This window comes from Salvelinus sp. IW2-2015, linkage group LG5, assembly GCF_002910315.2.
Source record: "Salvelinus sp. IW2-2015 linkage group LG5, ASM291031v2, whole genome shotgun sequence".
NCBI classification, from domain to species: domain Eukaryota; kingdom Metazoa; phylum Chordata; class Actinopteri; order Salmoniformes; family Salmonidae; genus Salvelinus; species Salvelinus sp. IW2-2015.
In genome coordinates this window covers 18,752,597-18,777,426 of record NC_036844.1, presented here as the reverse complement: position 1 = coordinate 18,777,426, position 24,830 = coordinate 18,752,597, and the positions used below count along the sequence as shown (strand labels likewise).

The following is a 24,830-nucleotide window of genomic DNA, read 5'->3' as shown; positions in this document are numbered from 1 at the left end:
GTGTGTGGACAGGTGTCTTTTATACAGGTAACGAGTTCAAACAGGTGCAGTTAATACAGGTAATGAGTGGAGAACAGGAGGGCTTCTTAAAGAAAAACTAACAGGTCTGTGAGAGCCGGAATTCTTACTGGTTGGTAGGTGATCAAATACTTATGTCATGCAATAAAATGCAAATTAATTACTTAAAAATCATACAATGTGATTTTCTGGACTTTTGTTTTAGATTCCGTCTCTCACAGTTGAAGTGTACCTATGATAAAAATGACAGACCTCTACATGCTTTGTAAGTAGGAAAACCTGCAAAATCGGCAGTGTATCAAATACTTGTTCTCCCCACTGTATATACTGTATATATATATAATATACTGTATATATATATATATAGCTCAGAATTTGAATTATTTATTTTATACAGTCTTTTTTCTCAACTTTATCAAGGCATCCAATAATTCTGGACCCAACTGTAGCTTCCCATTAGATAATTTAAAAAATGGTGTGTTATGTTAGGGAGAACACTTCATCATAAATGGTCCCGATCATGAAGTGATTCATATGAGATTCTGAGGACCTTCTAAGCTTCATTAGGCTGATCAACAACAAGCTCTTCTGTAAAAGAGCACAATGTGAGCATCAGGCTGTGGTTGGAAACAGTGATCAAGGAGTGGTCAACTCTGGTCAATATGTCTTCCAAGGTAACCAATCAACTGCACCAAGGGGCAAAACCAGCACAACACATGTAGACAGACAGACAGAAGATTTATGAGGGGCTTCAGAGGGGTTGGCCAGACAGCAGACCTTTAATCCTCAGGATTATCTATTGAATAAAGAGAAGCTGGGGACAAGTATGTATAATTAGTTACTGCTGCTGCCTACATTGGGATGACAAGATTTAACATTTGTTGCATTAACAAAAATTATGTGTATACAAACAAAGGAGCAAAAAGTCTATGGTCAGAGTTTTTGTCCATTACCCCACACTTGGGTGTATCACATTATTGTCTCTTATGGTTTTGCATAGCTGTCTGTATCTATGTAGAGTTGTAGTCAAACATCTTATCTCTGTACAGAGTCCTATAGATCCCAAATTATGAATTCAATGTTTTATGTTTAAGTAGTTTTGTTAGGTGTCACAATTCAACAGTAAGCGTCATCAAAATAAAACACAGGTCAAATCAGAAAATACAGAATCCTCTTTTAAATTTATTGCAAGTATTCCGTATTCTATATACATGTGTGTTTATTTACACCACAGTAATCAATCTCTGTCTTTCTTAGACATTTGACAACTGTAAATGAATGTCCTGATTTCTAAAGCAGGATGATTAAAAAAGAAAATACATTTAGCCTAAATAACAAATTAACAAAAAGAACCGGACCGACTAACACATTTCATTGTCGATACAACAGGAACAAGTTGATTTACAATACAGGAAAAAAATAAATACTATCGACAAGTAACATTCTATCAACTACAAGCATTTTAAAAATAAGTCTTTGTCCATACATAAAACTGACCTTTAACATATAACATGACTTCCATATATTGGCAGAAATTACGTGTATTTTGACTGATGTCTCTTAAAATCTCTGAAGTGACCATGATTTCATATTATGATTATTTGTCTCTATCAATCTTTGCCTCTGGTTCTTTGCATTCTACATTGTTAAAGGCGTCATACACCATACATATCTTTGTTTGCTCCAGTTGAGTTCATGACTGTATTCGTGGGAGAAGTGCCAATTGTAGGAGCATAAATGAAAAGATTGAGAAACAACACACATTTACTGGGTACAACATAGACTAATAAAAATTGTATTTTCAATGACCAAAATAAAAATATGCAATCACCTTTTCACCGGTTCTAGCTTATATCTCTTATAAGGGCAGTGTCTGAATGAGAACCACTATGTCAGAAGGTTTCTTGTTTCTTAGCTTTTGTTGCAAGCGAATACCAGGTACATTTTTCACACACCTTCCCCAGACAAACGGCAAACCACATCCAAATATTTCCAGGTCAAAGTGTGTGTTGTACATGCCAGAGTTAGAGAGGATATCAATACACACTTCCTCTACAGAACACACTGTCATCTTATTGACCTGTCAACTGCCTATGACCTCACCGTTATGCACACCCGTATCCATGGATATGGTGGTCATGTATTCAAAGTAAAGCAGAGCAATACAATGTCTTTCATATAAGTATCTAATGTTTTCTGCCCTTTGTCATTTTGATTGACAAATCTGGCCAGCAACTCACCGAGTATGTTTTCAAAATAGCCACAGAAAAAATTATCACATCTTCTGAATTTCTGTAGAATGGTTTTAGAAAGTAAGCGTTTCACTACAAAAGCACCAAACAAAATGGAAACTTTTTTTTGCACAAAATCTAAAGTATGTAAAGATCTACAGAATAAAGGTCAACAAGATTTCTACTTGAAGCAGAAAAAGAAGAAAACATATCCTTCAAGCACCAAGATGTATAATACACTATCAAAACAGGACATTTAAAAAATGGGAGTCTCTTGATAAAGTCACTTCTGTCCCTCATGCAAAAGCATTGGCTTTTAAACTCGTATTTAGTTGTCCTAATAAGACTCCTTAAAACTCAATGGTTAATGCTTGTCTCCACCTTGTTTTGCTCATCCTCGTGATGTTTGCCCGTAGGCGCAGTAACAAGTCAACTGCAAAGACATTCCCACTTCCTCTGAGCACCAAAGTCCAATGCTCGAGGCATTCATGGATCACCCACTAATCTCACGAGACTGCACTGCCATACTGTATATAGCTTAAAAAATATAAATATAGATGTATCTAAAGTCCCACCTTATCACTGTCCTATTTTCTATAACGTCTTCATCTTTCCTATGAAGAAAACCCTTTTAGCTGCTCTCATTCCACTCTGGCATGATGCTGACGCTGTGCACCGCGTGGTACTGATGAGGCGACAGTGTGCGCGGGATCCCATGTGAGTACAGGTACTCGTTGCCTTGGAGACCTGCAGTGGGTGACTGGATGCCTGCCCCGGGGCTGCACTGGCGGCCCAGAGTCTGATGGGCCATGGGGCCCTGGTACATGGCGTGGTGGGCGTCACCCAGCTGCGGAGAGGCGTGGCCTGCCACCCCACTCAGTCTGGACACCAGGGGCCCCGAGGTGAAGTGGGCGGAGAAGTGCTGGTAGGGCAGCCGCTCCATTGGCTGCATGGTGGTGACGGAGCAGCTGCCGTAGGGCGAGATGCCGGCCCAGGTGTTACAGCTGATGTCCTCCAAGCTGGGGACGGGCTCGGCCCCCTGGGAGGCGCTAGCGTACATACAGGCCTGCCTCTGGCCYGACTCGGTCCTGTAGGGCCCCCCGGGCAGGCCCAGGCTCTGTGGGTAGCTGACGGGACGGTAGTAATGGTCGTCCTCGCTGGAGGAGCTCTCCAGGTAAGCCTTCTTGTAGGTGTGCTCCCCTGAGTGACAGTCATCCTCCACTACGGACCGACATGAAACAGTTACAGTTACAGTATGTACACATACTGTAGACTCCTATCAGCTGAACAAAACATTGTACATATTTTTACTTTAGTAATCAACTATGTTTCCCTTTTTTATGCTTCCTAACAACCCATCCCATTAGCATGTATGGCTCATATATCATGATAGCCTGGCCCACCTTTTCTCTTGATGCAGTGGTAGTCCTGGCTGTGCTCGTGTGGGAGAGGGTAGGAGCCAGACTGGGGCAGGAGATCCTGTGAGGTGCTGGTGGCCCCGTTCTCACACTGGGTGTACTGGGAGGCCAGGCCACTGGGGTTGGCAATACCCTGCACCTCCCCACTGAACGGGCTCTGGCTGGTGCCCACCCTCTGGCGCACCGTACTGCGAGGGACCACCGGGTACTCCTTAGTGCTGCAGACATACATACAGAGACAGGGTTAGGAAATGATTTACATTTACATTACATTTAAGTCATTTAGCAGACGCTCTTATCCAGAGCGACTTACAAATTGGTGCATTCACCTTATGATATCCAGTGGAACAACCACTTTACAATAGTGCATCTAACTCTTTTAAGGGGGGGGGGGTTAGAAGGATTACTTTATCCTATCCTAGGTATTCCTTAAAGAGGTGGGGTTTCAGGTGTCTCCGGAAGGTGGTGATTGACTCCGCTGACCTGGCGTCGTGAGGGAGTGAGGGAATGATGATAACATTTACTGTACTGTATGCTTCTTCAACTAATATTACCACCACTACTACTACTACTATCATTGCCATTAGTATTTAATCATCACCTAAGTATCCTAGATCAATAATCCTAATTATCCTCGTTATAGTATTTGTTCATTTATTTGCATTCATAATACATTTTCGCATGCAAAAGAAGAAGAAAAATATATTACTTGACAGCCTGGTATCAACTTGAGGACTGCGCCTGACCTCAGTCATTAACCATGGCTGACTTATATACACACTCTCTTGCATCCAATGATCGGACACTATACCCTTCTCAATGCTAACAAACCACACTGACCATCAATGAGACAAACCCACTTAGGATTCCCAGGGAGACGATGTTCCAGAGGATCAGTTTCTAGTGGAAAGACAGGGATTTATTCCAGTCACATTAATCTACAGGATCCATGAATGGACCATTCTTGCCTCTTCCGTTTCTTTGATTTCTTTGACTGTTACTTTTGAACCAGTGACCTGGTTTTGCAATAAGCTCTCTCTTGGAAATACTAACCAAGACCAGACGTGCTGAGCTTACTGTACTTGGCAAGACAGGACAGTGGCATTTAGGAGTGATAGTCTGGTTTGGCCTTTGGCCAATTAAAATCAATTTACAAATGTCTATAAAAAATAACTATTTCACTTACAGCAGTATTATCTTGTGACATGAACCAACTTAATCAACGTCTGACTTAGATAATCCCAAATTAAATTTGCAATATCAATTTGTTAAAACATTACTGCAGGTAAGAAAAAGGAAAAACACCCCAATAGTTTCTTAAGTATAATTTCACTACAAGATTTGCATTTAATGTGTCCTATCACCTACTGATGGGGAAAATCAGTCAACCAAAAATGACTCACCTGCAGTGGCTTACTAGAGAGAATGTTCTGTTCTCCCATTCCAAAAATTAATGGGAGGCAAAGTTTCACTGCAGCATTGGAAAACAAGGCTCCTTTCCCATTTTTCTCTGATTTCGGAATGCTCTGTTTGAAAGGCCATGCAACACCTTAGTTGGCGATCTGGGGAAGTCTCAAACCAGATTTTCTCCTTTGAAAATGTGTTTTCCACACTGTGTGGACGCATGCGTAAAGCACTCATCTGGAATGAATAAAGGGGAGGGGCATGTGGTCGATGCCACTGCTGGACCAGCCATATCATCAATGCACAGATGAGTGGTAGGAGTATTGGGTAAAGATGGATGTCATTGGTTCAGAAGGCCCTGCCAGATAAGCCATAAAAGCCCTGGGACACAAAGACTGGCCTCTGCTCAAGAACTACACTTAAATCCCAGCTGGGGAGAGAGGAGCAGGGAGCGGTGGGGCTCACTGAAAATAACACTCATATCTGGTTTGCATTTCACTGACTGAAGGATTACAACGGTGCTTGTGAAGTGACACTGATTACAATGTTAGTAATCCTTATCTACTGTAATAGCGGTTACATTGTCTAATGTCTGTTTCCAGTTTATCATCTTACAGTATAGTGTGCTAAACAACTGCTAATGATGGTAATTTTGGATTATTTCTAGTAGGCTGAGATAGAAAAGTTAGGCAATTTAAGCATTGAACCAAAGCTTGGCCATTGGCTATGTGTCTGTTTGAGACTGTGATAGGTTTCTACAGATGTAGGTTCTTAATTTGACCAGTATTGTCATAGAAAAAGAATCGTGCAGCAAGAGGATTTGAACGTTTAGTCCATAAAGTTGCTTGATCGGTGGTTGGGCTATTAGCTGGATAAAATAGGCTATATGACAAGTGCAATACTGTTAATATAACTGTGTTAGTGCAGGTTTTCAGTGAATTTACGTAAATCACAAAGCTCATATGCATTTCCTGTGGTGCAGGAAACTTCTCAGTAACAAAAGAGTGATCAAATTAAGATCCTACATCTGTACCTTTGCATTCTGGACATCCGATGGAGCTCCATGTCATCACTCCCACGGAAGCCTTTTGCAAATGGGTTGTTCTCTATCTTCAGCTGGGTTATCTGTAAAACAGCATGCACATTTGTAAGTTGTTACATAATTCAACCGTCAGTTACAACAATATGTAAAAAGAAAACTTAATATCACAATGCTCTACTTGTGTTTCCTTTCCTCTATATTATGTGAGGACTTGTTGTATCCTTTGAGGCCTATAGCAGTATATGTTCACTTAAAACTAGCGTGTTTACCCTCCCGTGTGGAACATCAGCCTCATGATGCTTTTGGGATGAGACACTTTCCATAGGTCCACATGCGCTGTGGTCAGTCTCGTGACAAACTGAACCTTTCAAATAAGCACCTGGGGAGAAACCTCACAAAACCTGTGGTTTGAAGTCTGCTATTTAACAGTGCTGGGGAAGCTACTCTGGAAATCTAGTTTACCAAGCTACCAATTACTTCACACTGGAAGAAGTTAAACTACACTAAAGCTACCCTTAAGAAAATACAGTTGAACTAAAGTTACTTTGAAAAAGTAGTTCACTACATCCAAACTACTTGGTGAAAAACATCTGAAATGCCATATACTACAAATTGCAAGGACCAGTCACTTTGGGGTCATATGTTCACAAAATGTGGAATTTAGCCTATTAAACACAAACCAATGTTTCAAGTGATAATTAGGCAGGTCTGATGGCAAAAAAAGAATGCAAAGTATTGCCTACCTCACCTATGACCATTTAGATGAATTGAACATGTGCTCAGTGTAAACACACAATTGAATCCCGAAAAACAAGATTAATTCATTAATTCTAAATATGAACACTTTCTATCATAAAAGTATAGCTGGACCACACAGCTCTATAAATATTAGAGTGGATCAGGCTACAGTTCTAAAGTTGACGCCAAAAATGTAATTTTCCATGGACTGTCCCCCTTTAAGGGTTCCAAGTAGAAAACTTCTGTGTTCCATGTATAACCCCCTGTGGAAAGGGTTCTACCTGGAACCCAAAAGGGTTCTACGAACGGTTATCATAAGGGGACAGCCGAAGAACCATTTTAGGTTCTAGATTGCACCTTTTTTTCTAAGTGTAGTAACGACTCCGAGGTTAAACAGAATGCAGGGATCGCCCTCTCCCAATGGCGCGCTGTTTCTGGCAGGTAGGCCCTAATTAGTTGGCGGGTCTAGTGCTTACCGCCTCACAACAAGAATGGATTTTTGTCCTCGCACTGGCTCTCATTTTCTACGAAACCTTGTACAACATCTCTTGTTGAGAAAAAACACGTTTTTAGCTTCTCGTTAATGTATGGTGCCTTTTGGCACCATGTAGATTTTCATTGAGAAGCAAATGTAGAAAATAAAGTGTGGATAATAAAGAAGTTTTAAGGGAATTCAATCATTTTTTTGATCGTTTTCCAACAACATAATGATTCTCAATGTTAGTTATCTATTTAAAAAAGCAATACTTTTGAAAATAACTGTTGGTGGTACAAAATGTTCGCAAAAATAACTTGTAACACACCCTCAACAAAATAGCATACCCAAACGCCGAAGTAATCGCTTAGGCCTACCATGCCTGTTTAATTGCAAGCCTAATATGCAGGATAATTCAGGTGAAATATTACATTATAAAGGCAGGCAAGAATAGCATAGTAAATGCAAATGTTAATGAAACGAACCCTAATTCACTAATGAAACTTTGATGAAAAGTTTATATTACTGAGCGTCAATCATGTTGAATCAATTATCACTTGGACGAATTCCTACCGGACTATACAAATGTAAGACTATTTCCAAACGTATATTATAAATATTGAATAGTGTGCTGTTGGGTGTATCAAAGAAAGCGCCGTGAATTAACATTGATAGTATGAAAGAATTAGACAAGCCTGGGGTAACAGAGTTTCCTAACAATTCTGGAAACATTTATAGGCTTATACACCCCGTTAAATACAAAGCAAGTTGTTACCAACTCGTTAGATATACTTGTCTTTACCACAGATAGCAACCATGACAAACATTCATTCATAATACAGTAGGATACTGCATTTGTTTATATCATGTATTGCATGTGATATTTGGCTATGGTATTTACTATAATGCAATTATAATTCGTTAGAGGTAGTCAATTAGCTGGTACAAGTATACGTTCAGATTCAACATGCCTAGGACCAATGCTTTTCTGTGTGCTATTTGCCTATTGATTTGAGAACAGAAGATGTGAAAACGCGAGTTGTTTTCAAAATAGCTTACTAAGAAGGAAATTGCTATATTTGTTGAATACAAGCCTATAGTATGGTCAAGTTTGACCGTTTTGACGGCAAATGGCTGCGTCTGCTCATGCGCGTTAGTGCCCTTTCCCCAAAATGCATGGGATGATAACTTTCTCTTGTTTAATTGGCAGATGTAACCTTCTTGGATTATGTATTCGTGGAAAAGGTTACGGTAATCAGACATCTATCTGGAAGTCTGGCAGGCTCTGGTAATAATAATTAGCCCATGTTGCATTCTCAGGTCCCCTCAATAAACTCCCTGAATATAATTAATGGTTTCTCCAGAGTTTCAGTCATTTGAATTTCCTGTTTCTCAGAGTCTTTGGGAATTCGGATTGGCTCAGGACACATTAAGGGTCCTCGCCCCCTTGCATATTCCCTCTGTTCCACACTAAAATCTGACTCCGACATAGTTAAAAACGGATGTTAAACAGACGCAGAAACGATAGGACAGCACTCCTAAGATTATGAGTCGTCAGAATTGAGGAAAACGAATTCTTTAATATTATTTCGATGTCTTCTCTAAACGCTCCAAATCGCAACCAAAATAAAGTGCATTCAACAAGTGGATGTAAATGTTTTCAAGTTCATATAGGAAAATATCACAATAAATATATGTATGCCTAGGTATGGTAGTGTACATGAAAGAAAATATACTCATGTTTTAATCTAGAATTGACTTATTTAAGTAGAACTAAAATTATAATACTTGCAAGCTCGAGTCCATGCGTAATAGTCTATGTGCCTGTGAATTATCACATTTCAATAAGAAACAAAAATAAATGCATACATTAATTAATTGTTTATGATTAAAATAATCCCAATATGGACTATTTCGACATTTACTGCAGCTTCAGTATCCTATGGAGTTGGGCACATTGGTGACAATAAAACAAGCTGTTGCTTTATTTCTTACAGGCTATAGGCTACTACATTTTCTCTAGTAATATACAATAGCATATCAATAAAGCGCAAACATAATAAAGAACATACACTCATAGGCCAGTAATACAACTTTCAAAATGTATGAGGAGTATCTGTAATTCGTATCGTTGAGTTTAAAGTTTAATGAAACGGGACCAGTCATTGAAATTACCAAAAGTCTCTTGAGGTCGTGCCTTATCCAATATTTTGGACATGCGGTTTCCCCGGCCCATAGGACAGCTTACTTACATCTGCCAATGACTGAATATGATATCGGTGATTATCAGACGTGGGCCTAATGTTCTGCCACTGCTCATGGGGACATATAATTACATCGGACTCCATTTCTTGCGAAAGGATACACCCTATCCGTTTTATTATTCTAGCTTTGATAATGAGCTCATTCGTCGGCTGTACGTCTTACCGTCAGGTCTTTAGCAGCAATAAAGCCTGCAGCATGAGCAACTTTCTGATGCTAATGAACTGTTTTCGATTATTCCATGAAATTATTTTCTACGTGTTGTGACGTTTTGTGTCACTTTCAATTGACAAGGCGATGCAAAAAGGCGGTTTTACTCTATGCCTATAAGTCAAAAAGTTTGTATTAGTTATAAACTATGTGTAATTAATTACCAATCTATGATACACTGACAAATTCATAACAATTTAGGCTATTCACACACACACACACACAATACAATGACTTAAATATGTCCAAAATCGAAGACTTACCTTATGGTTCTGGTAGGACGTAACCGCAATGAAGGCGGTCTCTGGAAAGACGTGGGTACAAAACGCAGTGTTCTTGGAGCCAAAGCCGTTATTTTCATCTGCTTTCACGATGTGAATCCTGGGTTGGTATTTATGCATGGAGTTGAGGATAATCTGAAGAGAGAAATGTATGCCTATTTGTATTTTGACAATTTCTGTTTTCTCCTGACAAATAGGCCACCCTGACGTATAATCTCACCTAAACACAAAGTCTGATATTATCAAAATCACATTCAGATAAATCTAAACCAGTGTTTTTCAGTTGAGTTTGCCCTAGTACTACACAACTGATTCTACAAATCAACTCATCAACAAACCTTTGATTAGTGGAATCAACCAGGTGTGTAGTGCTGGGGCAAATGTGTAACCATTTGGGTCCCCAGCACCAAGAATAAGAAACATAGTTCTAAACCCATTCAGGAAATTCTGATAAACTCAAAATACTATTGCTAGTGCTTTGAATAAAACATACAAATATACTGAACAAAAATATAAACTCAATGACTGAGTTACAGTTCATATAAGGAAATCAGCCAATTTAAATAATTCATTAGGCACTAATCTATGGATTTCACATGACTGAGAATACAGATATGCATCTGTTGGTCACGGATACCTTAAAAAAAAGGTAGGTGCGTGGATCAGAAAACCAGTCGGTATTTGGTGTGATCACTATTTGTCTTATGCAGCGTGACACATCTCCTTCATATAGAGTTGATCAGGCTGTTGATTTTGACCTGTGGAAAGTTGTCCCACTGCTCTTCAACAGCTGTGCGAAGTTGATGGATATTTGGTGTAAACTGGAACATGCTGACGTACAGGTCGATCCAGAGCATCCCAAACATGCTCAATGGGTGACATGTCTAGTGAGGATGCAGACCTTGGAAGAATTGGGACATTTTCAGCTTCCAGGAATTGTGTACAGATCCTTGCGATATGGGGATGTGCATTATCATGCTGAAACATGAGGTGATGGTGGCGGATGAATGGCACAACAATGGGCCTCAGGATCTGATCACGTTATCTCTGTGCATTCAAATTGACATCGATAAAATACAATTGTGTTCATTGTCCATAGTTTATGCCTGCCCATACCATAACCCCACCACCACCATGGGGCACCCGGTTCACAACGTTGACATCAGCAAACTGCTCACCCACACGATGCCATACACGTGGTATGCGGTTTAATGGCTGTTTGGATGTACTGCCAAATTCTCTAAAATGACGTTGGAGGCGGCTTATGGTAGAGAAATTAACATAAAATTCTCTGGCAAACGCTCTGGTGGACATTTCTGCAGTCAGCATGCCAATTGCACACACATTTTAGAGTGGACTTTTATTGTCCCAGCACAAGGTGCACCTGTATAATGATCATACTGTTTAAGCAGCTTCTTGATATGCCACAAATATCAGGTGGATGGATTATCCTGTTGAGAATAGAGGGCGCTATTTTCACTTTGGGGAAAAATCGTGCCCAATTTAAATGGCCTCGTACTCTATTCTTGCTCGTACAATATGCATATTATTATTACTATTGAATAGAAAACACTCTCAAGTTTCTAAAACCGTTTGAATTATATCTGTGAGTAAAACAGAACTCATTTTGCAGCAAACTTCCTGTCAGAAAGTGAAAAATCTGAAATCGAGGCTCTGTTCCAGGGCCTCCCTATTAATTTGCTTGAAATTTATGACTATACATGCACTTCATACGCCTTCCACTACATGTCAATAGGCAGTGAGAGGTGAAATGGGGAGTCTAGCTATATCTATGGTCAAAAGAGAGGTCTTGGAATGACATGACCCCAATTTCCTTTGTTCAGGAAGACGCGGGAAGGACATCAGCTTTGGCTTCTGAAAAGCTTTCCTTATAGACGGCTAATATCTCCGGCTTTGATTTTATTTGATAAATGTGATAATATCATCGTAAAGTATGTTTTTTCAATATAGTTTTATCAGATTATTGAATTTTTTTCGGGAGTTTTGGCGTGTTCCGTTCTCTGCGTTTGGTGACGATGGACAGCTTCGCGCCACWWKGCTAGTTTTGGTTGCWAAWTCWACAGACGAAGAGGACATTCTKAATCCAAACAACGATTATTCTGGACAAAGGACCCCTTGTACAAGATTCTGATGGAAGCTCACCAAAAGTAGGACCCATTTATGATGTTATTTCGTATTTCTGTCGAAAATGTTTACTATTATTTCCGCCCAGATTTTGGGCGCTGTCTCGCTATAACGTAAGCTGTATGTCGTACTAAAGTTATTTTTAGAATTCTAACACGGCGATTGCATTAAGAACTAGTGTATCTATCATTTGCTGTACAACATGTATTTTTTAGTAAAGTTTATTATGAGTTATTTGGTCAGAATAGGTGAGTGTCCAAAATATCTCCGGACAATTTGGTGAATCGATGCTACATATTCACAATGTATAACCACGGTTTGCAGCTCTAAATATGCACATTTTCGAACAAAACATAAGTGTATTGTATAACCTGATGTTATAGGACTGTCATCTGATGAAGCTTATCAAGGTTAGTGAAAAATTATATATCTTTTGCTGGTTTTTTACGATCGCTAACTTTTGCTGCTGATAAATGGGTTGTGTTTTTGGCTATTGTGGTAAGCTAATATAATGCTATATTGTGTTTTCGCTGTAAAACACTTAAAAAATCTGAAATATTGGCTGGATTCACAAGATGTTTGTCTTTCATTTGCTGTACACCATGTATTTTTCATAAATGTTATATGATGAGTATTTAGGTATTTCACGTTGGTCTCTGTAATTACTCTGGTTGCTTCGGTGCTATTTGTGATGGTAGCTGCAATGTAAAACTATGATTTATACCTCAAATATGCACATTTTTCGAACAAAACATAGATTTATTGTATAACATGTTATAAGACTGTCATCTGATGAAGTTGTTTCTTGGTTAGTTTGGTTGGTTCTTGGTTAGTTTGGTTGGTTTTGTGCAAGCTACCTGTGCTGTGAAAGAAATGTCTGTGCTTTTTTGTATTTGGTGGTGAGCTAACATAAATATACGTGGTGTTTTCGCTGTAAAACATTTTAAAAATCGGACATGTTGGCTGTATTCACAAGATGTTTATCTTTCATTTGCTGTATTGGACTTGTTAATGTGTGAAAGTTTAATATTTCTACAAAATATTTTTTGAATTTCGCGCTCTGCCTTTTCAGTGGAATGTGGGCGGAGTTCCGCTAGCGGAACCCCTGTCCTAGACAGGTTTTTTTGGCAAAAGAGAAATGCTCACTAATAGGGATGTAAACACATTTGTACACAGAATGATAGAAATCAGATTTTTGTGCGTATGGAACATTTCTGGGATCTTTTATTCCAGCTCATGAAACATGAGACCAACACTTTACATGTTGCATTTATATTTTTGTTCAGTGTATATAAAACATACATTAAAACCAAGAATACTCATATAGCAATTGACTTTTTATTTTACCTTTATTTAACTAGGCAAGTCAGTTAAGAACACATTCTTATTTACAATGACGGCCTACCCTGGCCAATTGTGTGCCGCCCTATGGGACTCCCAATCACAGCCGGATGTGATGCAGTCTGGATATGAACCAGCGACTGCAGCAACACCTCTTGCACTAAGATTCAGTGCCTTAGACCACTGCGCCAATCAGGAGCCCAAGATACAGTATTTGTACATTTATTTGACAATATAATTTAAAGTACAGTCAAAATCTAAATGTGAGCATAGCTTGTATGTAACTCTACAAACACATCACTGAAGGGCATGACAGTAATACATTCAGTAATACATTACAATGCTCTTTACATCCCATGATAATGCACATATGTCAGAAAAGATGAGTTCCCATTGTAACACGTGAACATCTTCTCTTTCCCTGCATTTGCCCTGACCCCTCTGGTCTAGTAACGCTAAGTGATGACTACTACCATTGGCGACATTAAGACGCGGTCCACCCAGTTGAACTTGAGCCCTGAACTCTTCTCATGAGGCCATCTCATCCGCAGGCTTTAGTCTAATTGGTCTGACATACTGTGGAGTCATGGGCATCAGCCATGAACAATCTAATGATTTTTAATTTCATTAAATCCACTTACATTTGCAGATAACAAAACAGGGTTTTTTCTCCTTTGCCCCCTAAGGAACCCCCTGCACCCCTGCCCCTGGGCATTCCACCTATTTCTTATCTGTAGGGTTGTTTTAGTACTTTCCTTTCAATTGCCATGCTGCAGAGAAAAGGGAGAGGATGCCCTGACCTCCTAGACTGCTGGGGCATTACAAAGACACGAACTCAGTGGATTCTCACAGCTGATGGAACAGTTCAACCTCAGAATAGAGAGTAAATAGTTATCCATTTCCAAAAGCACTTTGATAGTAGGTTAGTGTACAATGCATTTGATTGTCTTCGAAACCAAAAATGGGTGAATGTATTTCAACAGCCAACACTGGAAATGCATTATGACTCACATTGATGTTACCCATTAAAAATACAATGGGGTCAAAGCTGAAGTATTTTTTAAGTATTTAAAACACTAAATTAGATAAACGCTGTGGGAGAAAACAGAATGTATGCTCACATTCACCAATCCCACCACAAAGCCTTCAGAGGAGGTTGGTTAGGGACTTGTAAATAATTTATGAACAACAGCCTATATCACCGCAAATGTAAAAGTTATCTGTCTTACAGATTCACTATGATACAAACCATTGGTATGCTTTGATTTAACACATTTAGATGGCTGCAACCTTGTTTTCTAACTCCTGGAGACATCTATGTGTCATGTGACCTACACCAGGAGTCTGGTGTTAATTTTCTACAGACAACAACATGAACCACAGACAGGGTTGGGGTTCCCTTCGTGTCTGTCAGTCTGTGAACGGGTGACCACAGAGCATAGCAGACCACCCACTAGGCCTCCAACACACGCCTTGTCTCCCTGCCCAGTTGCCCTGGCTCTCTGCATCTCCATTCTCCCCGACTCTGTATGATAGTATTTAATGATAGTGAGGGATCAACCTGGGTCCCCAGCGGCTGCCCTCTGCTTTCAAGTTCCTCCACATCAGAGGGCTTTCTGAAGCCTTTGGATTAACAGGCTTTGTACACCATCATCTATTGCTCATCTCACACTGCCATTGGAACATAAACAGTGGGATATCCACACTCCACCCTCCTGGCTAAAACATGTGTGGGGAGGACTGGACGAGTGCACCAGCACCAGCAAATTGGGGGAGAAGATGCATAACATTGAGAAATGTTTCGCAAGTTGAGAGGGAGATCAAAGCCCTAGCTGAGGCTTGTGATAAAACGTAGGCCCTAAACTGAAAATGTGTAATCATATGTTTATATGCATACTATTGGTATCAGATAGAAACTAACGCCTCAATTAGCAACCTAACCCAAATAACTGAGATTATACCATCTATATGATTGAGAGTCAACAAACATCAAATATATAAATATTGTCAATAAGATGTATTGTAAACTTTAACAATAGCAAAATGAACTGTGAAAATCAAACCAAATATCAGAAATCCCTTCAATAAACTCACATTCACACTCAATTACAAACATATACAGTCATAAAAGCATTCATTTCAACCTTCTGAAACCTACAGGAGCCACTGGTTTATCCCAGCATGCTCTCTGGCTGGGGAGGGGAGGTCCTGCTCTGTTCTGCCTAATTACCAAACTATTGTAATGTAAAGTTCTGTTTCAGGTCCCTCCTAACTGTCTCCAACCTACCTCACTGACATGTTTCAACTCCATGTCTGACGCTAGTAATTATAAATTGTCTCAAAGTTATTTCAACCAGCTGGACAAACAAGCTGATAGAATCGTTTTTTGGCCCAGCACCAGTATTTCATTTATGAATCCTATGGAACTTTTTGAGCACGAAAGAGGGCATGCCAGGAACCACTGCAACCAATTAAAAATGCATTCTGGCCCGAAATTTACAACACTGCTCACAATCCAACTGAACTGAGCTCCAATTTCATTCTACCAGCTGGGTTTTGGCAAGGCAACAATCACTATAAATTCTCACACACCGCCAAAGGAGTCATGTGACCGAGCAGAAGATAGATAGTGCTGTGTGTGCTGTAGGTGCTTTGGTCAATGGTTAAAGAGAGTACAATCTGTCCTATTGCTGACTTCAAAATCACACGCATTGTGCTGTAGATTTGCAGTGAGCCCATACTTTTACACATGCAAACAATGCGAAATGATTTCCAATCAACATACTCCCTACTACAGCTATCATCAATGATGGCAAATTGCTGTTAAATCTGTGACCATATGATTATGTGCTGACCTTTATAGTGTTATGGTTTGCATCCAGTTTGTTATTTGCTTAAATCATTAAAATAATGTTGCTCCACTCTGAGCAGAAAGAATAGGCTCAACCAACTGCAATTCTAATCAGCTTCATACATGTAGAAGCAACAAGCAGGTGACCAATATTGACACTTCATGCCATAATTCAAGAGATGGATAGAGTAAGTTTATCACTTAACTTTCTAGAATTGTTATAGTTTTCTAACTTTTTTCTTATTGGCTATTTTGTGCATAATCCACTTCCTTATTTCAATTACTTTAACAACCAATATTGTTCTTGTGATTGTCAATTAACAAAATATTAATAATCGCATAGGGCAGTTTTTATGTCCAATAAAGGATATAACTATTGTATCGTAATCAGTCCTATCCTGTATTCTCTGTTTAGATGTCTAATTTGGACACAATGTCACCCGAACCTGGAACCACATCTCTAGCCAAGAGCACAATTTTTAACATCGAAGCAAATCGATTATGTAAGTGATGTTTGCTATATTGTTTCAGACATGGATCACAAAATCTAGGGTCTTGGGAGTTCATAATGAGAGCGTCGTTAAAAGGAAAGAAACGGATGCCATCTGACTTCTAATCTTTACTAATGCATGCAGATGTTGTGTTGATAATTATAAGCCACAGTATTCCTTTACGAAAATCATTATGCGTCTTACAGACCAACCCATAATATATGAAGAGCCGTAAACATACATGTCCAAAAGGATCCAGGTGGTTGTTCGTCAGTTTCAGCTTCTGGAAAGAGACTAGCTGCCTCATCCAATGCGCCCCAGTCGCAGGAGAGTCCGGGTGAACGTAGAGCCTCCCGGGCATGGCAGGTTCGGCCTTCCCGGTCACAGACCTGAGAATCACACCACCAAAGTCAGCGTTTAAAAAAATACTTTTCCTACTTCCCCACTGTTTCCCACTGCTGTTTATGAAAATGCCTCAGGCATAGTTAACTTTTCATCAGAAATACAGGTTTAGCCTAATTTGTAGCCAAGGCTTCTTCGAAATAAATTAATTTAAGCTATTTGGAAGTAGGCCTAGGGTTTGTTCCAAAACTGGAGACTTTACCAAGGTTATACCATTATAGGCCAATAGTTCATGAAATTGAAGGTTCGACAAATGCCTTTAGTTTGTAGTTTTTAATACTGTCCACGTATAGCCTATTTTTGTTTAGCCTACTCTCACCCCAAAGGAATGCGAATGGCACATTTTTGTAAAAAAGGCTATTGTGTGACAATAAATGCAAACTGAACACATGTTTTTATATAATATCCTACATTAAGCCTATAGTCTTGTGTCCTATGGCGTGCTATACGTTGACCAACAACAAATAACCTGCAATTTGGCACGGGCGAACATTATTTTCTTAGTTGACCAAGAGCCGATTAGTTCCACAACATGCGCTGAACAGGTCATTATCAGCGTTATTTGCATGTGATTATACTCTTTAAAAACTCTCAATAGAGAACCACTGACCCCAAAAAGGCATTGTTGACCAGATGGACATGACAAATAGTGTTTAAGCTACGTTTCACTGACGGTAAAGAGAATGTCTCAGAGGTGTCAGAAGAGAGCTACACCCTCACCATACGAAACATCAACACTATATTAAAGTCGCATAAAACACAAAAATAGCCTAAGCCTCCAGTCGGTAGTCAGCACAACTCCACAGCACTTTCCAAGGATCCCCCTACTCAATTGCCCTACTCCACCCGAAAGCCATTTCTTCTTCTTCGGATTTGGTAAAATTGTATTTTAAACTACATTAGGCTGCACAGCCTACAGCAACATGTTTATACATTTGAGACATAAGGAATAGTTTGCTAAAGATTGCCTACTAGGCCTACGAAATGCATGGGAAAAGAATTTGAGGCATAAACCGTAGGCCTAACCTTACAAATTCAATAAAAAAGTTTTTTAGTCCCAAGACTGATTATGAATCTCATTCCATAGCGTGAAGTATAAGGCAATTTATTGACATAAACTGGATACATTCTTATAGGCCTACTATGGTAATTTATTGCACATTGACTACAGTTTCCATATATCGATGTATGCAATAGTAGTAGCCTGAGAGCATAGGCCCATATGCTACTGAACTGCACTGTAATGCTATTAAAACTCGCAAACAGAAAACGCCTCATTATAGGGTTGTGAAACATCCTGGAGCTGAAAATACGTATCATAATGTGTTCACGTGATCATGTTGCATACAGGTAGTTGTGATACGGCTTTGGAAATTGCCTGGAACGATCCAAGAGGCACTTGTTTTGCAAAAGTCCTACATACCATTTATTATCAGCGAATTTGTAGCGATGGTCGTCCGCAGGCACGACATCCATCAGGAGTATGTATTTCGTTTTAGGGTTCAATCCAGTGACCTTCACTTTGAAGCTGGGAAACATTCTTCTGCAAATGAAGCACGATGAAATAGTTACACAATGCAAGTGCAAATGTTTTCCATGAATAAAGTATGACTGCTATCATTGATTGAAGTGACCATTTGCTTAAGGGAATGTAGGATTATTGACACATTTATGGAATAGTCGATATTGTTCAACTCTACATGATGTCCTGCCTGTCATATAAATTGATTACAGTTCCGAAATCATACTGTTAAAATCAATGAACTTCTACAACCTTGACACAGGCCTTGCATAGAAGCCCACAACTTGATCCAAATTTAGCAAGCTTAAACAAATCTACGAATGACCTACAACTCCACGTCTTTAGGGGTGGGTGTAAACCCCACTGGTTCAAAATGAATATCAACGTCAGACACATACAACCAAATGAAGCTTAGAACATTAATCAATAAAACAAAAGAAAATAAATGGGAATTAAAGTAGCCAAATATATATTTGTTCGTTTGGAAGCGACTGCATACTTTTACGCATGCAACAAAAGAAGCGAATGTACTTCAACAAAATAAAATAGGCTATTCTATGAAGGAATGGGCCTATTGTTTCTCGGTTTAAGGAAGCTTATTTTGCATCAAATGCCCCACTAAAACCAGATGTGTGATGTGTGCACATATATTTCCAGATGTGCCAATTTCCACAAGTAAAACGTCAGCAATGGTATAGAAATTGCTAAAGAAAATAAGTCGTACGCTGAAGTGGCGATTTGTTTTACTAATCCTTTATTTAACTAGGCAAGTCACTTAAGAACAAATTCTTATTTACAATGACGGCCTAGGAACAGTGGGTTTGCCTTGTTCAGGGGCAGAACGACAGATGTTTACCTTGACAGGGATTCGAGGTATCAACCTTTCGGTTACTGGCCAAAAACTCTAACAACTAGGCTACCTGCCGCCCCGGGTGATGGGAAGGAGTAAGGGCTGATGGTTAATAAAGTCTTAAGCCAAAGAGGGGGAATGAATGGGCATAATATAAAGACGGCTTTATGTAGCTATGAGAAAAAACATGAACCTAATGCACCCTAAGAAGGCTATTGAGACATCACTGAAATTAATAATAAATACCTAAAAGCCACAAGACGATTTGTGAACATGAGCAGAGACCACCGACCATCATGCATATTGAAGTTCACAGGTACAAGAATATCTCAACCATATTCCTTGAGAGTTTCTAAACAGGCCAGTTAGACGGAATTGCTAAACGGATTTACACTCCGCCCCCCTACTTTTTGTCTTGAAAAGTCAATGTCGACAATGTTTTCAATATGGCAAACGTGACGAACACTAGGGTAGAATGAAAAGAATATCACCTATTCAATTTGGAAAAATACACGTCAAAAATAAAATGGATGGAGAAAGTGAGAGAGGATTACAAGAATGGAGGTGATATAACGCGTAATATATGCCACGTGTTGTTTATTTGACTTGTATCTAGCCAAGGGTCTGTCTTAAGAAGACCCTGCCTATATAGATGTATTTATGGCGCTATCTCTTGGCCTATTGAAAAAAGTGAAAGAAGGCCTCCTTCCAGGAACGAATACAGCATTAATTTCACTATCACATTTTTGAAAAGTAAAACCTCTCATCTCTGTGCTCATACATCAAACGTAACATGGACGGATTCACTTTTTCAGACACAGAGCTGCCAAAATTAGTACCACTAAAGGTTGACAATTTTTTTCAACAAATAATTATTCAAACATAACCTCACACGTAGGCCTAAGCGTATTGCAAACATGGATAATTCATCAAATTAAAGCATACACACATGACACAACTAATTTCAGTAATATATTGGTATATGTATGTATATATTGACCATGGCAACAATATTTAAATAATTGCATGTTCCTAAAAATGTATCTGCATAGCCCATAATGCCAGTGTATGCAGGCGTTGCTCTCTTACCTTCCTGCTTTGGTGATAATCATCTCTGTCCCCACCTCGTGAAACTTCTCCCACAGTTCCCTCTCGTGCAGGTACACTTTTATCCCCTCCATTCCCTTCACAATTAGACAAGTCAAACGAATATCAATATCACTTTTCCTTGCAGTTGACATCATTCTGTAAGCTTAATTAGCCCAATCATTATACAACTAATATATACTTCTCTATGTCATGTCATTCATACCGGGACAATGTTGCACTGTAGTATACATTCCACTATAGTTCAACAAAAACCTATAGATACAATAGCATTTCATATTAACCTACTATTCACATGTGGCTACTCTGAAGCAATACTATAGATAGGCATATAGGTCCAGAGCAACCTCTCGGCAGTGACCTGAGGCTGTCGACCTGAAGTGCATAGGTTCAAAATAGTTAGTAACGCTGACCTGTTGAATATATGTCGTCTGGGAGGATGGAGATTTGCCCGAAGTTCCATTTTGTTTATCTGCTTTACTCTCGGAGTGTAATTCCTTTGACTCTGAACCGCTTGGCGAATTTTGGAGCCCAACGGTTTCATCCTGGTCCGCCATGTCTGGAGCTCCGGAGACCAAGGCCTCAACTGTCAGATCGAAACAAAAGCACATTTTAACGTCACAATCTCAGTCCTGAATAGACCCATGCGCATAACTTTTTTCAATACATTTTTGATGTGACATTAGCCAATTGAAATTCCAGTTCGACTGAAATGACTTGTAGGTCAAAATAAAATAACCATGACATGCTCAACACACGCAGTCCTCATACTTCTAATACATTTCAGTCTGCGACTCTTTCATTGAACAAAGGTTGAGCGTGAGTCGTAGTGATTCGCAACTGCTATACGTCTATGGCTTTCATTATAATTGATATAATAACGAAGAAAATAAAGACAGCAATAATTGTAGCAGAAATTATTGCGCAATAGGAAAATATCTAGTAGACTATTTTTTTAAACTAGGGAAGTCAGTTAAGAAAAAATTATTATTTACAATGACAGCCTGCTGGGGAACAGTGGGTGCCTTGCTCAGGGGCAGAACGACAGATTTCTACCTTGTCAGCTCGGGGATTCGATCCAGCAACCTTTCGGTTAGTGGCCCAAAGCTCTAAACACTAGGCTACCTGCCGGCGTGATGTTTTTTGTAGGGAATCTAGACAAATTATTACAAAAACCTTAAATTCGGGACAAAGCCGCCCGGCTATATATTCCTTGGATGCTAGATGGTGATGGTAACAACTACCACCACTGCAAATAGTAAGATATATGTATTTGTATAAACAGAGAGCACGACGTATAGCCAAAATGGTCTAATGTACGGCTTCTGTATCTAAACGCGTCCCCAGCTCCTTGCAAAAACAGACCTGATGTTTTCCCCAATACGAGGGCCTAAACTGACATGACCTGCGATAACAATTACTATAATGAACCACTAACCACGATGACACCGGGTAGCCTACTCCGTACAGTAAAAACGGATTTACCTTGTAACCAGAAACGTCACTTTCAATATCGTGAAGCTATGCCACAGCCGAGGTAGTTTCTTCAAAAAATGTTTGCTAAGAGTTTCCACCCAATTCAATGTATAATCCCAATGTGTAGCCCGAAAAGGCTATCCAGTATCTCCATGGATTGTCTCTATCTTCAGATTGACTGCAACCTAGCGACCAAGACCATTCAAGACTCTTGCAAAGATGGCTAAAATAACGCGCGTGGCGTTACTTTATTGTACATTTTATAGTCGAGATGTTCGGGAAGCCTTCCCTGGTGATAGCACATAGCAGTATAGCAGTGTTCCAGAGGAGCAAGTCCGTCAACGAGCTTCTTTCCTCCCTCCTCTCTCTCTCTCTCCCTCCCTCTCACACACCAACAGTCCACAGTAGTACGCGTTACGAAGCGGAAGCGCTGAGTCTGTGACGAGCAGCTTAGGCTAGTTTGGGGTGTCCTCTCTGCCTATCCAGTGCCTGAACAGGAATGGTCACCCTCAAGTATAGTCTTCTTCATGTCCACCCTCCCACGTCCCTCAACCCCCTATAAAACCTCTCATTTACTGCTAAATCTGCTGGAGATATTTTCCTATTGCGCAAACTCAGTAACGTTTGCAATTGTGATTTTGTTTACAGAAATAACTCGTCACGATCAATTAAGAGACAAACACAGATAAAGGCATGTGTTAGAATACATTCATCCTATTTAAAAAATATGTATATTTACAAATTTAGCCTAGGCTATAAGCGTCATGCATCAGAGAACTGAACAAATAAACCCTTGAATGGGATTATATGGGCAGATCTGAGAACAATAGTCAACAAAAGCATATAAGAAAATAGGAGTGCATGTGCATAGTAGGCAACAATAAGTAAATTGTAGCCTACAGAAAATATCCATGCAATGTGTGAATGAGCTGCGTCTGACCCTTCATTTCGCATCGTCAACATTATTTGGAGCATTAAGTGTGGGCCACGGGCGCATAACTTTACAATGAGTGAATAACCATGACAAGATAGCACAACACAATTGTTTAGGCCATCATTTCCATGACGATAGGCCTGCAATGTAAATTGAAGGCCAGATATCGTACATATCTGTATTTACGCGTGAATACAAAATCACACCACATGGAAGATTCTCCATTGCGCGCAGGGAGGTTGACATACTGAGCTTGGTCGTCGAAGAATCTGGCTGTCTACTGTATATAGGGAACACAAAATAACTGAATAATCCTCAAATCTAGTATTAAACAGACGTTCTTCTTATGTGGACAACGCAGACATTTCTGTTTTACGGCTTCATCATGGTGGGAATCCTCCACCGTGCACACTACATTAGGTTTGTTTCACCCGAGGCTATTGTTCCAGTACGCAGGCGCCTTACCTCTGATAAAACCACATTTGGTTTTCAGGCCATTTCCTATATGATTTAATTCAGTGAGGTGTGACACGTCGAACGGGAAGAACCGTGTGACAGAAACTATACAGAGCTTGTACTAAAGACACCTCACACGGCGTGGTATGACTCCATAGGCTGTTGGTCTATGTTCATTCAGTGGCACGATGTCAATATTTAGACGTCTAAGATGTCAGTTGTTCTTATTCCAATTACCATAACCCCTACCATAACCCCTGTAGCCTACCCTGCCCCACACGCACACCACATATGTGACGACTGACCGCTATGACTCATCATCACAAACAGCATTTCTATTCACGTGTCAAAATATTACACATCACCAAAGAAGAAAGTAGGCATACCTCCAAAAAGACAACGTTTATAAATAAATGAACGACATTTAGGATAAATGAACTCAACAGCTTTAGGCCTAGGGGGAAACAAGTCCGTGCCAAATTTGGTATCAAAATATCGGTTTATCTTGTCTGACGTTTGTGCATGGTGCGTCTATGAAATTTTGCTCCTCAGTGTGTGAAATGTTAGCCTATAGATAGATATACCACATACACCACCATGACAAACTGGACTGCGCTATATAGCAAATAATAACCCGTTGGCTCACACTGAAGATCATGGGAACCGGTTCTTTGCAATGATAACATGCTAATCCAGCAAACTCATGATAAAGAATTGCCAAATTCTTGGCACCCGGGGGCCACACAAGAGCTCCTCAATATATGCACTGAACTCTACGCACCAAAGGCATTCCTCTTTCAATAATTTGGAGGAGGAAAATAAAGTAGCAAATCTGAGTGAGTGAGATGGGCTGACCTAGCAAAACAGCTAAGGATTGTATGCTTCGAAAGATAAATAAATTGTCAAAGGCTACATTTGGGTAAATCGTTGTATAGGTCTAATTGCTACTACTAATCAAATATTTTAGTCTTCCACAAACAAATAATACTCTAAATACGGAAGACCTTCGGGGAAGTGAGACTCAAGCCTTGAACGAAACATACATCATAAATAAATTAGCATACCTGAGGATATATAACGTTAGGCTAGTCTGCTCAATGCATTATTCTGTAAAATGTATATGGATATAACGCAGGTAACAGCGGGAGTAATGCATTTAGGAAAAATAACATTTAG

At 39.6% G+C, this 24,830-nt stretch overlaps 1 protein-coding gene across 1 annotated transcript; it reads right to left on the bottom strand.

Moving 5' to 3' along the window:
• Positions 1 to 1,180: 1,180 nt before the first annotated feature.
• LOC111964016 (T-box transcription factor TBX5-A) lies at positions 1,181 to 22,774 on the bottom strand. Its single transcript, XM_023987664.2, has 9 exons — positions 22,274 to 22,774; positions 21,202 to 21,374; positions 20,771 to 20,865; positions 18,733 to 18,852; positions 17,149 to 17,296; positions 10,062 to 10,214; positions 6,105 to 6,196; positions 3,653 to 3,885; positions 1,181 to 3,470 (listed from the first exon to the last, which is right to left on the bottom strand). Exons 2-9 carry the CDS (start codon positions 21,343 to 21,345, stop codon positions 2,881 to 2,883), a joined length of 1,575 nt encoding a protein of 524 aa, XP_023843432.1. The 5' UTR covers positions 21,346 to 21,374; positions 22,274 to 22,774; the 3' UTR covers positions 1,181 to 2,880.
• Between the last annotated feature and the right edge of the window lie 2,056 nt (positions 22,775 to 24,830).